General features: G+C 45.0%; 1 protein-coding gene across 1 annotated transcript in view; it reads right to left on the bottom strand.

The window, feature by feature from the left end:
* Positions 1-2,023: 2,023 nt before the first annotated feature.
* The window catches only part of grm5b (glutamate receptor, metabotropic 5b), a 44,362-nt gene continuing 31,617 nt past the window's right edge, over positions 2,024-14,768 (bottom strand). Inside the window, exons 6-17 of the mRNA XM_068317177.1 lie at positions 13,869-14,104; positions 12,976-13,097; positions 11,682-11,806; positions 11,414-11,582; positions 11,069-11,195; positions 7,862-7,979; positions 7,577-7,763; positions 7,148-7,306; positions 6,479-6,604; positions 6,189-6,371; positions 5,179-5,345; positions 2,024-3,101 (exon numbers count right to left, since the gene is read on the bottom strand). Of these exons, the coding sequence (XP_068173278.1) occupies positions 2,024-3,101; positions 5,179-5,345; positions 6,189-6,371; positions 6,479-6,604; positions 7,148-7,306; positions 7,577-7,763; positions 7,862-7,979; positions 11,069-11,195; positions 11,414-11,582; positions 11,682-11,806; positions 12,976-13,097; positions 13,869-14,104 (2,797 nt within the window). The remainder of the gene's footprint in view (positions 3,102-5,178; positions 5,346-6,188; positions 6,372-6,478; positions 6,605-7,147; positions 7,307-7,576; positions 7,764-7,861; positions 7,980-11,068; positions 11,196-11,413; positions 11,583-11,681; positions 11,807-12,975; positions 13,098-13,868; positions 14,105-14,768) is intronic.

Here is a 14,768-nt window from a genome sequence, read left to right as displayed (position 1 = left end):
TTTTGTAGTGCAGATTTTCACTGTGACACCACTTCCCCTGTTACCTTTAATTAAGCCTGACGTGCCAAAATGTGTGTTTGGCACTGGGAACAATCCTCATATGTTTTCCACTATAATGTTTGTGTTGTTTATCACAGCATCTGACTTGTTTTGTTTTTTTTCCTCAGTGGAGGAAGCAGACAAAATACCAAGGCCCCATCTCTCAAAAGCATCTTAGTCAAAACGCATCCATTAGCACAATTTTACATCGAAGTTCAGTGTTGGCACAGGTGAATACAATATTTACATTGAAATTCCAAACAGCCAGATTAGAGAACTTTCAATCGTCACATACTTCTACCATTGATACTTGAAGATGCATTTACGTTAGAATTTAATGTCGGTATCATCTCTCTCCACATAAAGCAAATCCTATCTTCAACAGGGAGATATATGAAGCAGATATCTTGTAATTGTCACCTGGAACACGTTCACTGACAAGTTTCTTCCCAGTATAAGTAGTATGACATTTGGGTTCGGTCTCTTTAGGGCAGACCTTGCTTTTTTTTCATTTTTTTTCATGGTTGACATTTTGGCAATTCGCTGATTTGCTTTCTTTGGATGAGAAGATCGATACCACTCTAACGTCTATTCAATATGAACCTTTTTTTGTTGTCCTATCTCTCTTTGTCTCTAAAGAGCGGAGAATTTCAAACAGGTCTAAGCTCCAAGGAGGAGGAGGAAGAGGAGGAGGAGGGTGTCTACCTGCTTGAATCTATGTGTGCCCATTGGTATGAGAAATCTTTGTGATTTCAATTGATCTCGTGCGCTGACTCGAAAAGACAGAGCGACGTGTGTCCCGCTGGAAGAGAAAATGTCACGACTCTTAAACAGGATTCTCAATCAAACGCTGAAGAAAAAGCTATGAGGTCAGGTTTCCATCAATAATCCGCTAATGACTAAGATGTTTAGCATAAAACGGGGCATGGATTTGTCAAATTCTTCCTCGCCCTCTTCTTCGAGTCACAGGCAGAGAGGTACAAAAAACGGTTTGGTCCCAACTACTTCAGGAATCATATAGAAAATATACATTCAAACTGGAAAAACTGGAAGATTAGAAAACTACTGAAATACCGGTGGAGGAAAAGAAAGCAGCGAGAGAAATTAAGACGATGTGGAGGGGGACGGATCGGAGAGCCAAACGGATCAGAAGTTGTTCAGAGTAGCGTACAGACTGATATGTTCACACAACGCACTTTTGTCAGAAGCATGTTGGATTTTACCACCACAGAAAAATCCACAACCTCGCCTCTATATTTACAGTGGGGTTTGTTTGTTTTTTTGTTTAAATGTGCTCATGCCTCTGTCTGTGTGGTGTGTGTGTGTGTGTGTGTGTGTGTGTGTGTGTGTGTGTGTGTGTGTGTGTGTGTGTGTGTGTGTGTGTGTGTGTGTGTGTGTGTGTGTGTGTGTGTATGCAAATATATTGTATATGCACCCATGACAGCCTGTTTAGTCCATACAGGTTTAAGGAATTCCGCCTCATCGATACCCTTCATCGCCATGTAGCCATTACCTCTATTGACTAACACACACACACACACACACACACTCACATACACACACACACATACAATCTATAATTAGTTGATAGCCATGGTACCTCAAGGCCACTACCCAAACACGTACCTCTGGACCTCTGAGGGTAATTACAGGCATTACATTAAAAGACTACAGATTGTGGCCATTTTTGTAGTTCTTCACACTCCGCTTGTGAAAACCAGCACTGAGAAAACACAGCGTGACCAAAGCTTCTTCCACACATCTTATAGTTGCATCTCGCTTGCAAACATGTAAACACAAGACACAGCAGACTGTCACAGTTTGGTGTCTTCACCAACCAGCCGTCCACGACTCCTTTCCTGGAGCTTTTCACTCCTCGAAGGGATGAATGGATTCTTCTTCCATCCTCTTCCGACCACATGGACCATCCTTTTTTTTTTAACACTCCTGTTGTTGTTTTTTTCTCATTCCGGTCGTCTCCGCCTCACAGTGAGGATGAACTCTGGCTGTAGTTTCTGAGTGTCAGCCTGCTGTACCTGGGTGAGGGCGGGGAGGGTGGGGGGTGGGAGGGGACCGGGGGTAGACACAGGCCCGTCTCTGAGACGGGTGACCCGCTACTAGACGCCAGGGAATCGCGGAAAGGCGATGGCGGAGTCAAAGCGATGAGCTCCTCTTCCAACTCCTCCCTCCTCAGAGGCGAGTCGGCGAGGCAGGTCATCAGTCCTCCTCGCATGGGGGAGACCGAGGGGGACGCCTGGGGGTGATGCGGCGGCAGGGGGTAAGGCGAATGAGGAACCGGATGAGCGAGGCAACCGCCTCGGCCGCCCATGCCGTAGTCGACGGGTGGGAGGGGCTGGACGTCGGCGTAGGTGGTGACGGTGGGCGGCATCTGGATTTCACGGGGCAACAAGTAGGGGTCAGCGGGGTGAGGAGAAGGGGGCGTGTGTTTGTGTGTAGAGTGCGTTGGCGAGGGCGACAACATCATGCTGTTCAGCTCCGTGATGTTGGCGGTGAAGCGGCTCACCACGCAGCTGATCCGATCCATCAGGGTGTTCTGGGGCTCCGCAGGACGGTCGTCCATGGCAACCAGACGACCGTCATTCCCCGTCACCACGGAGCCGCTGCTGGAGGGGCCGCGGCTGCTGCCGCTGCCGCCGCTGCAGACGCTGCTGGTGTATTTGGGGACCCCACCCATGTGGGGCTCCTCCACAAAAGCCGCCCCCAGCCGCTGGCTGACCGTGCTGATTGGAGAAGGAGTCTGCGGCTGATAAGTGATGGAGTAGCGCTCCTCTGCTTCGGGGAGCTCGTACAGGGTCTTGTCCGTCACAGAGTCGGGATGGCTGGGCAGGGAGGACATGGAGGGGAGGGAGGGCAGCGGGACGTGTGGAGGCAGGCCCCCGCCTCCGCTGTAACGCTCCTCAGAAGCCTTGGAGAAAGGCTTGATGACGGCCGTCTGGTTGTTGTCCTTCCTCTTGATGTGGAAGGACAGCCGCTGCCACAGGTGGCTGCCCCGGGAGCCGCTGCGCTCCGTCTGCGCCCAAGACACCGATTTACCGTTAGAGCTGGAGGGAGGGAGGAAGGAAGGAAAGAAGGGAGGAAGGGAGGGAGGGAGGAAGGAAGGGAGGGAGGGAGGAAGGAAGGAAGGAAGGAAGGAAAGAAGGGAGGGAGGAAGGAAGGAAGGAAAGAAGGGAGGAAGGGAGGGAGGAAGAAAGGAAGGGAGGGAGGAAGGAAGGAAGGAAGGAAAGAAGGGAGGAAGGGAGGGAGGGAGGAAGAAAGGAAGGGAGGGAGGAAGGAAGGAAGGAAAGAAGGGAGGGAGGAAGGAAGGAAGGAAGGAAGGAAGGAAGGAAGGAAGGGAGGAACAAAGGAAGGAAGAAGGAAAGAAAGAACAAAGGAAGGAAAAGAGGAAGGAAGGAAGGAAGGAAGGAAGGAAGGAAGGAAGGAAGGAAGGAAGGAAGGAAGGAAGGAAGGAAGGAAGGAAGGAAGGAAGGAAGGAGGGAGGGAAGAAAGGAAGGAAAAAAGGAAGGGAGGAATGAAGGAAGGGAGAGAGGAAGGAAGGAAAGCAGGGAGGAGAAAAAAGGAAGTTTTAGCGATCAGAATTATAGATTTAACATATTCAGTTAAAACATCTACTTAATTTTATCCTGATGAGGACAAACAGCTTTTGAGTTCTGATATAAAATGCAATTAGAAGTAGTTTTATTTCTTTATATTCAGCTTAGATGTATCAAAAAGCCCTATTTTGATTTTAACGGTTGGGTCAGAGTCCAGAAAAACATTTTTTTCCAACTCTTCTGACTTTTATCTTGGCTGGAAATGTCTCAGATTTCGATTTTGATATTAAATAGCTCGTTGACATGCTTGTCCAATAATATTAATATTTAAAATGCTGGTTATTCTCTTTGATTAAGCATTTAGTGCATCAAATAAAATTTTCCTCCATAATAATCAAGTACTAAATACAATTAAACTCATTTTGTGAACCAAATAAAAAGAAACCTCGCAAGAAAATTAAAAAAAAGAAAAGAAAAAGAAATAAGAAACCGTCTATTAATGTGTTATCTTTGATAAAATAAATCCTTTAACAAACACGAACACAAAAATGGAGCTTTGACTCAATCTTTCAGTCCTCATTTCATTTCATTCTAATTAATTTTCGGTTCTATTTTTTCCCGGCAGTATGTTCTTCATTTTTCTTTGTCAGCTCCTCTCTTTCCTTTATATCTCCCATTATACAGATTTTTCTCCTCGCTCCTCTGCTTAACTTCCATCACGGAGCTCCATGCTCTGCCCCCCACCCTCCCCGAGCCACTTCTTTGTCTCATCCCTTTGTCAGGTTAATTAGTGTGATTAATCTATAGTGGATCTTCTGATTACACTTCACACTACCGTGGCTGGCAATGGAAAGACCCCACATCACCCTGGAGACACACGATACATGTCCACACATAGATGATACACACACACACACACACACACATTTGATCCCATTGGCATCCTGGAAGTAAGGTGAGGAAGTTGCGAGCACAACACCAGGTAGATTAAGAACAGCTCAGTAGTTCAGTCGTACGATTCAAACAACAATCTCTCATGTCTGTGTGAGCGTCTTAAAGACTACATCTCCCAGCCCATCGCCGAGGAGACAGACAGGCCTGCCAATTACCACCACCCACGGAGGGTGATGCTGTAAAGAGATGGAAAGGGGAAGAGGGGAATAAACGTAACAGAGATGGAAACACTCCTGACATTTCTCATGAGAGCGCGATTAAAATCTTGCTTGCCAAGCGGGGTGAGCCGGAGTATCCTGCTGACAAATGAAAATGTGTTCGTGTCTATTTTCTTTCCTTTTCATTCAGGTCAAGCGCCGCCCGTGCATCACTTCCCTTTGTGTCCTTTGATTGGTTCCCTGCTACTGAAGATGACTTGCGGAAGGCTTTAAGTCTGCTGTGAAACTTATTAAGTCTCTCCTTTTCAGTCCGCTCCATTAGTCTCTTCTTTCTCTTCTCCATCACGACTATTTTTAATCTGTCTGTCCATTCTGTCCGTAATGTTCACTTCACCGTCTGATTCCCAAATTTCTACACCAGTCCCCCCATGCACGCACACACACACACACACACACACGTACACACACAGATTTACCTGAGCGTCTCTCCAGTTGAGCCTCTGCGTTTCCACAGGTTGATCAGACTGGAGGAGCGGCTGGCGGCTGAGGAGGATTTGCCGTCGCCCACGTGCATGCGCACCACCGTGCTCGTGGTGAAGGCACTGCGCACGTTACGCTCCGGTTTGGCTAGAATAATGTATACCTGATGAGGAATAACACATGCAATACCGTGTTTAAATATTCAAGAGTTTACAATGAAGATCAGTCGCTTTGAACAACACAGAGAGAGCAGCACAAAGACCTACGTCGATTTTTTTTGGAAATAATGTGACTTTTAAATGGGGTGAAAAATGTCAGACGTGAAACACCTTTCAAGAGCGAAAACTCTAATAGCGACTAATTGTATTCATTGATTTTGTTTCTGCTGTTGTTTTGAAAGCAAAATGTTTTCCTGGGAATTGTGAGAGTGGGGGGAAAAAAAAAAGAAAGAAGTGATTTGCTTTTCCATTTCAACACCGGCATTTGTTGTTAGATTAAATTTAACTTTGAGGTTATTCACTCACAAACCTAACTTTGAACAACCCGTGCTCAATTTCAAGCTGTTTCCTGTGAGTGCAGCCTGCTCTACTAATACGGTTGCAGTCAAGACTGCCAACACGGTCGCAAGCTTTATCGTCGCACTTCAGCCGTCACACTGAACCATATTGTGGATTATCACACACACAACATGACTGTATTTACCGCTAAGAGTACGTGAAAGTTAACACCGGCTGTACAGAGGAGCCCCCTCGGGGTGTAATAACTCACAAAACACAATCACAGCTGATTCGAAGAGGTAATTTCTAATTTGGCGTGACATACACCGCAGTGTAATACACGCTGATTTAGACTGATTATAACCACAGCGTCCTAGGAGCGATAAGAAAAGAAAAAAACAATCGTTTTGGAGGATTTAAGAAGAAGATTGAGGTTTAGTGAGGCTGACACCTGTAGGGAAATAAATGGATCAGCTCTGAGAATGAGCAGTGTGCATTTCCAGCTTTACCTTGGGTACGAACATGCAGCACAGAGCCACGGTGGCGCTGAGGCTGACGCTGAAGCACATGGTGATAATTTTGTAGTTGGAGCCAAAGTAGATGGGCACAAAGGCCAGCCAGATAATGCAGGTGGTGTACATGGTGAAGGCAATGTACTTAGCCTCGTTGAAATTAGCCGGAACATTGCGGGTCTAGAAGATAGAGAGATAAAAGTGTAAGCAAATATTTTTACATCATTTTTTATTTTATTCACTCCATACATGGAGTTGTGGGTAGAAGAAAACACTCAATTCACTACCTTGAAGGCATAGAAGGTGCAGCTGAGGATGAGCAGGCAATTGTATCCCAGAGGGGCAACCACGGCCAGGTTGGTGGTGTTGCAAATGAGGTTGACCTGCTGGATGCTGGGGTAGTCATGGATCACCTGTGAGGTCAGGAGGAATGAGGCCGAGAATTAAAGCGATTTGATACGAGCATTCCACTTTCTTCCAGAACAAAATGAATTTTCTACAGTTGTACCAGAAGTGAATTTAGAAGAGACTGGTTTAAGTCCAGTAAAGAATGAAGAGGATACAGATACGTTAGCAGATATGCTTTTGATCATATGATGTATTCATCTACTACTGCTTTGTTTGTCAAATGGTCTGACTAACATCTCATAATTGTTCCTTCACCCTTGACTCTTCATCAGAAGAAAAACACAAAATGTGTCCCACAGTGGGGAAATTTACAATAGTTTTATTAATAGATTAGATATTAATTAATAGATTACTTGAATAGATTAACACCAGAAAATAAACAAGTACAATAAAAAGATGGAGAAGGATTGAGGATGACTGAGGAGACTGACTGAGCTGCAGCGGGTGTTTCCCTTATCTCCTTGAACCGATGAACAGTCAGGCTTACGATGAAAAGCAGACACACACACACACACACACACACACACACACACACACACACGACTTACCTCAGGTGGCTCCATGAGGAATAGAGCCACGATGATGCCCAGCTGGAGCAATATGAGCAGGAAGGCAATGATGAGCTGGGCGCAGGCAGACATGAAGCGAGGTTTCTTTGTGCAGATCTTCTTCTTGCTGCCTGCCAGGATGCGAGCGATGCGGTTCGTCTTGGGGGGGGGCATATCAGAAACACGGTCGGGACCTTTAAATGGACTATGTGCTGAATCATCAAATCTGAACTCTGGAGAACTGCTTTCACCCTTTATGCAGACACATTATTTTTAGAAACTTCCTGCTACCGACTCTCCAGCATCTGAAGCGTCTCTGCGGTTGTTCCCCCCCAGAGATTCCTTATAATCAAAGCGGGGTAGCAGAGCAGGGATGCAGTGTCTCCCCGTAACCGCGCTCATACAACAAATCCACGAGTCAGCCCTCACCTTGGTGACGAGCGCAGAGTAGCTCATGGCGGGCGACAGGCCGATCCCCAGTCGTTGGAGGTAGCAGTGGATGACGTGGGGTTTGGCGATGAGGCTGAAGGTGCACAGGTACCCCAGACAAATCCCTGCCAGGATTATGTAACACAGCTCCCGGCTGGAAGATTTCACAACTGGGGTGTCCCGGAACCTTGAGCAGATGCATTTAAACATACCGTTACATGCAGGAATAGCATTTTACATAGATTTCATGTTGATTTAAGTCTTTTTTTTCCCCTTTTTTTTTACCTGATGAAGACTGCGGTGACAAAGAATGTGGCCATTTGTCCAAGGCAAGCAAAGACCACAGCAGCGACGGGCTCAGGGTCTCCCCACCGCAGATACTGCACCGGGATCGAGTCACAGCCTGTAAGTACAGGAGGTGCATTTTTTTTTTAAAAACAAAATGAATCGCAGACTTTCAAAGACTTTTCAGCGTTTATATACCTGAGCTCCTTCCTCAGTATTTACTATTTTGATTTTCCCTCTTTTCCAATTCTTGTTGTTCTTTCTTAAACATTTCTTCGATCAAAAACATGAACAATCTCCTCGTTACTCATCGCACCACCTCATCATTATTCACCGCTGTGGCAGATGGGAGATACACGGCGTCTTGCTAAACTTTGTAGCCCTCCTTTAACTTTCTTAATCTTCCTTTGTCTCTTCTAATCATCATTGTCTCTCACGCACACACGCACACACACACACCTGGTAATAGGAGTGCAAAACACAGGAGCAGAAGAGACAGAACGGTCATTAAAAAAGACTTATGTAATTTAATGGCTTTGTATTTAACACGGTCAATATAATTCATCAAATCGGTGATGTCATTAGGGGGCATAATTGCCAAATTGCAGCCAAGGTGATGCTAAGAGACAGACAGATGGCAAATAAGTCAAGCGAAGGATTCTGCAGAGGATTTCGTTCCCTCATTCGGCGCCATTTAGGTTTAAATGACTTTAGATTCATGCAAACGAATCCAAAACGCCCTGTGAAGAACCGGCGACCCGTCCAGGGTGTAGCCCGCCTCCAAATTCAGCAGAGATAGGCTCCAATTAATCTCACCCGTATTTGTGTACATGCTGGGGCCATAAATGTCAGATTAGTCATTCCCCTCATAGATAGTCTGCATGTTGATGGTTTGACCCCAAGCCAACTGGTGTATTAAGGGGGAGGGGGAACATTTGGAGGGGGGCCGGAGGGGATGAATATAAAGTTTTGAAGCAAACTCCCTCAAACATTCTGGGATTTAGACTGTGGAACGTTACCAATCAGTGAAGAGGCTCAAATCCCAACTAATCCTCCTCTTTTCTGCTTCCTTCACTCTCCTTTGCTGCAGCTTCTTATTAATCTCCATCTCCCCCCCCCCCTTCTTCACATTGACTACTTCCTTCATCTGTCACTACCTCTTTCTGACTTTTTTTCTGTATTGCCGTCTTTAAACTCCTTTTGCTTTCGAAGCTTTTTCCCACTCGCTGTACCTGTGTCCCTGCATGATGTGGCCTTGTTACATCTCCTCTACTCCCTCTGCTGCTTCATCTCTTCATCTCTAAAATGCTTTCTCTCCATTTTTTTTTTTTCTTTGGCCTGAGGGAGAGAGATCAAAATGTCTGCTGGAGGAACGGGGCAAGCAGTTTGTTTACACCTCATTACTTCTATTTCATACAGCCCCCACTGGGGGGGACACGCAGCACTTATTGTTGATGATGTGAGTCATGTACACATACTAACGCACATTAACAACACAAAGTAATACATGGGTAACCCCAGCAACACTGTCAGAGCTGTAGCTCCTTTCTTTTTTCACAATGATTTTATTTTTCTTTGACATTTTTCTCACTGGTTCATTCCCTCCTTTTAGTTTAAGGATACCTCTGTGTCTGTCCGAAGAAGCTCAATCTGAATTTTCAATGGGTCTCGCTTCATGTTTTAATCATGGGGCTTGGTGAGGAGCTAGCTAGCTGTATAATGAGCAGCTGAAAACCACAACGAGGCAATAACCTACCGCTTTGAACACAATGCATGAGGAAAAACAATTTCATCACGAGTGAAATCGCACCGAATGCTGCTCTTGATGCAAAATAATTAAAACATCAGCGACCATGTGGGTAACAAATTTAAGAAATAAGAGAGAGGGAGTGGAGGGGAGGGGAGGAAAAGGGGAGGGATGGATCACCTCTCTTCTTCTGTCTTCTCTGTCTAATGAATCTGGTCCAGGACTAACTGGATAGTATTCCTTTATAAGCGTTGGCCTGCAGAATAAACTGGATACATGCATAACGATGATGCACAAATCACATGCAGTTGATCCACACGTCAGGCCAACATAAAATGGAACATGGTGATATTTAGTGGATGGACTGCAGGTGGGTGAAATAATTAATGACAATATTCAACACATAACATGCATAATTCCCTTGAGAGCAGAAATGATAAATGTGCATCTATGTTAGGAGATGCTGTACACATTTATGCATGAGGCTCATTAGCATAATTTAAATCTCCTAACGTGGCAAGAGGGATTGATTATGATTGAAAGTTATTGGATGCTCTGTGTTTATCTCCACATCCAAAAGGTCAGACACCCAGTCCAGGTTCATACAGTGAAATTGCTTGTCCCAGAATGAACTTATTGGCTTAAAAATTGTCATTTTCTTTCCAATGGAGTGTTTTCTGTCAAGTTTGTAAATACAGTGTTTACTTTTGCTGCTCAAATATCTGATGATATTTGCTGAGGTGGTATTAATACACATATTGAATTGCTTAAAATGACAGAAAGCAACTCTCCAATCCTTAAAATAAATAGCTTGTGATGACAGTCAATCATGTTAACGCAACAGACGATAAAGAAATCACCCGGAATCCCACGGTGCTCCATATCATAGAAAAAGCAATAAACAGTAGCCTACAGGGACCGGTAGCGCTGCAGTAAAACGTCCACGTGGGTGCAGGTCTTTGAATAAGAGGAAATCATTTGTTCAGGTGGAAGGCAGTTGGATGATTGATGCATACACGCAGATTTACCTCGGTGGTGATGCATCACTCCTATTCATGCATAATTGCATCGGGCCCAGCAACCAGCCCAGGGGGCTCCCTCCAAAACACACTGATCATGTCGACCTAATCAACATTTTTTCTGATTCAGGGGCCGTCGTGTCACAACCAGATAATGTGAAATGATGAATTTGATTGCCACAGGTGCTCCAGCAGCTGCACGACACTATGTGGCGTAATGAACATCAGAATCTAAATGAACATCTACTGAATGGAGGCGTGTTCGCCACAATTGTGTTAATTAATGCTATGCAAGGACTGTTGTATGCTGTGTTGTCTGGTATCACTTCTCCCGCACTGATAATACAGGACGTTTATGGAGATTCACGTGTAACTACTGCAGTTTCAAGCAACTACCCCCAGATGTTGGAAATAAACACATTAACACACACGCAGCCTAACCTGTGAGGCCATGGTTGGGCCACGAGCCCAGTTCACAGGCTCGGCAGGTGTACTCATCAAACACAAACTCGTTGTCTTTGCAGGGAGTGCACGTCCAGCAGCAGCTCACCTCGCCTTTACGGATCACCTGGAAGGGACAGAGCGCACGGTGTCAGGGTGAGTCCTTGCCCTTGTGCGCTGCATGTGTTCAGTAATTCATACATGCCAACTCAGGCACAGCAGATGCTCCATTATGAGCCACCTTTTACTCCAGTATACCTGGAAACATTCAGTTTACATTCATGTCTGAGAGCTTTGAGGTATGGGGCTGAAAAAGGTCCAACGGAACGTAATGAATCATCTTACCTTTATTTGACCTTTGTCACAGGGTTCACTGCAGACCGACTTGATTATGGCATCTTTGGTGGGCCAAATTTCATCATCATCTATCTTCAAGCCTCTGTTGTCCCAGCTGCCTACGTTAATGTAGTCAAAGTAGTCCTTCCCCATCTTTTTAAAATTCATTATTTCATACCTGTAGGGGGGGGGGGGTAAAGCAAACACAAAGTATGCATCCAGAAGCACAAAAAAAAAAGGATTTTACATGACAGCTTTGTTCAGCTCCACTGCTTACCTTCCAGGTGAGTCTCCATTCTGATCAAATAAGATACCCTCCCCGGACACGCCTGTGAAGTTGGTTTTCATCAGGAAGTCTAGCAGCGTAGCACCATCTATGGGTCGCATTGCATCACACAGGCCCTTAAAACACACGGATAACAATGTCATATCAAACGGCTAGACAGACGTGAAGCGCATAACTCAATAAAATAAAAAAAAATCCTGGATCCACTTTTCCAATTCCTTGTATGCAAGGAAACGCTTATTTCTCTTAGAAATGGGTATCGTGAATGCTGATAGATAATTTACACAACTAATGTACATGATAAAGAATGCCGTACTGTAAGCTGACAAAATACAAGCAATTATGATGCATTATTCCTCCAAGTTTAATAAAAATTTAAATGAGCGGTGTAGCTGGGTGGTTTCCCATTCAGTCCAGGCCAAACGCTGCCAAACGGAATCATCTCTCGAGGTCTTAATCGAGCCCTTGTGTCTGAAATATTACAATCTAAAGTCGTTTCAATCAGGCAAGACTTCATTTTGACTCAATAATGTTTTTATTGCCGCATGCGCATAATAGATTTGAGAAATATGAGCCTTTGGCTAATGGGGCCCCATCGTGCTGCCATCATATTTAAAAGGGGATGTGGAGCTATGAGGATTAATAAAAGAAGAACCCTTAATAAAAATAACCTAAATTGGCATTTAACTGAAGTTTGGCGTGTAATTTCACAAAGGGTTGAAGTCACAAATATTGAGTAGATTATATTTATCAAGTACGCAAACACTGGCCTTCAACTCTGACGCTAACACCTAAAATGGGACAGAGCTGTTTTGTGGCCAAGTACAAACAGATTCAACAAGAAATCAGAGCTCTCAAGTACATTTAAATGATTTGACTCCAAGTCTGCAAATCATTACTTCCTTGTTAAACTGTGAAGCTCAATCTTGAATTCAATTTTCTTTAATGTAATCAGATTACTCTTGATTTCCCAGCTGAAATGCCGCAAAGTTTTTCCAACAGTGGAGGTGAATTCTGCGGTGAATGTGACTGGACGCCCTCGAAGAAGTAATCCGTATGCATAAAATGTGATCAACTGGGTTCCCATCTTTACTGTATATAGAGGGTAACATTAAGTCGGGAACAGCCACCGTGGAAACAAGATTAAGTATGATATGGGAGCAATCTCCAGCCAGTCCCCACTCTCTTTCACAGCCTTTCTGCTCTCCACCCTTCTCCTCCCTACTCCATCTCCTTGGTTTGTCCTGGTAAATCCCCTCCATTCATGCATCAGAGCAGCACCTACCTGATAGCCTGGGCAGAGCGCCCGTTGCATGTTATGCAGGCCATATGCCATTGAGTAGATGGCATTGATGACAAAGCCCATCTTGGTGTCCTGTGCGTACTGCTGCCGAAGTGACTCTCGCTCTGCAGGTTTGGGAAAGGGGGTTGAAAGGAAAAAAGGAAAGACAGATACATCAGAGAAACTAAACTGAATTTCCCTTCTAGATTTCCTGTGAACTTTTTTCCCCTGACATCAAAGACTCCTCTCCTCCATCCCCCTTTTCTCCTCACCGGCCACTTCCCTCCTCCACATCTCATTTCTTTTCGGCCTCTTTTTTTTTTTGTGTGTGTGTGTGTGTCCTGTTCGATTGCATTTCATGTCCGGTATCATTAAAAGTCATGAGACATGACTCCCTTTGATGCATTTCCCCTTTCTGCATATGAATAGAGAGAATGAAACAAAGGCAGGACAGAGACAGAGAGATGGCTTTTGACCAATACAAAGAAATTAAGGGAGGGCTGAATCGGAAAGCCACGTCCGTCCGTACGGTATTGGTTCAGCTTTGTGAGGCTTTGTTCACAGAGTCTCTATGACTGTTTGGTGAGTGCGTGTTATTTTCATCAATAGTGGATCTCAGGAAAGCCTGGAAACACAAATTGCTACTGCAGCCTTATATTATCCCAAAACACTGCAGCTCCTCTCGGTCCCTGGACCCCAGATGGTTTCTGTTCAAACAGAAGAACGGGACAGCTGTAGAACCCCATCCATACGCTCACTGCGTGTAAGATGTCAGTCACAGGTTGTTCCAAAATATGTCTGAAAAGGCTTCATGATCAACAATGTGTAACCTAGTGATATTGACTATGAAATGTACAGAATCTTCTGTTTTTGCCTTCCTTTGTGTGTGTACTCACTGCTACATGTGCGGTTGTACTTGAAGCTTTCCTGCGGGTGGCCTTTGAGTCGACAGTGGAAGCGGTGCTGCCAGAACTCGGTGAACCAGGGGTTCCTGAGATTATTCTCAGGGCGAAGTTTAAGATAGTACTCATCAAACCACTTCACGTCCGCCGACTGGAGCTTGATGGTTATACCCCCGGCTGCTTCCCTCACATAGCCATCTGTGACATCATACCGGTCCGCCCATCCATCACTGCAAGGAGACAAAGCAAACTCCATGAGCCCAACAATTTATCTCTGAAGATAAAAAAAAAAGGCTCGCTCTGCTGCTTCACAATCAAATTTGCAGTTGCTGCAGTATATATAGGGTTGAATGATTGATTTCTCAAACACCCGTGTCGATGAGGCTGTGCAGGAAACTTACAGAACTCAAATGAATGTTAAACTTACTGGGAGAAAACTGCAGTGGGATAAACCTTCATATATATATGTGTGTGTGTGTGTGTGTGTGTGTGTGTGTGTGTGTGTGTGTGTGTGTGTATGTGTGTGTGTGTGTGTGTGTGCGTGCAATGAACAGCTGACATGCCATTTACTGTATGAGATTGAATGTTGTGAGTTGAGAGGTGAGGCACAAGGTTACCAATCTGTCAATGCAACAAAATATCTCACACACACACACACACACACACACACACACACACACACACACACACACACACACACACACACACACAGAACGGCGTTCACTTGGCGGGTGCAAACGATAAATCCCAGGGAGACGCACTGAGAGGAGACACAAACAGCATGATTACCAGAGAATGTCCAAAATTCATGACAACTAGGATGCACAGACACACACCAGCAGGGAGCTGCGATCATCTAGGTCAGAACGAGTATTTTGGTTGCGGCTGGCAGTC

This window comes from Antennarius striatus, chromosome 6 (assembly GCF_040054535.1).
Source record: "Antennarius striatus isolate MH-2024 chromosome 6, ASM4005453v1, whole genome shotgun sequence".
Lineage (NCBI taxonomy): Eukaryota > Metazoa > Chordata > Actinopteri > Lophiiformes > Antennariidae > Antennarius > Antennarius striatus.
The sequence above is the reverse complement of the archived record's forward strand: the minus strand, read 5'-3'. Positions and strand labels throughout refer to the sequence as shown.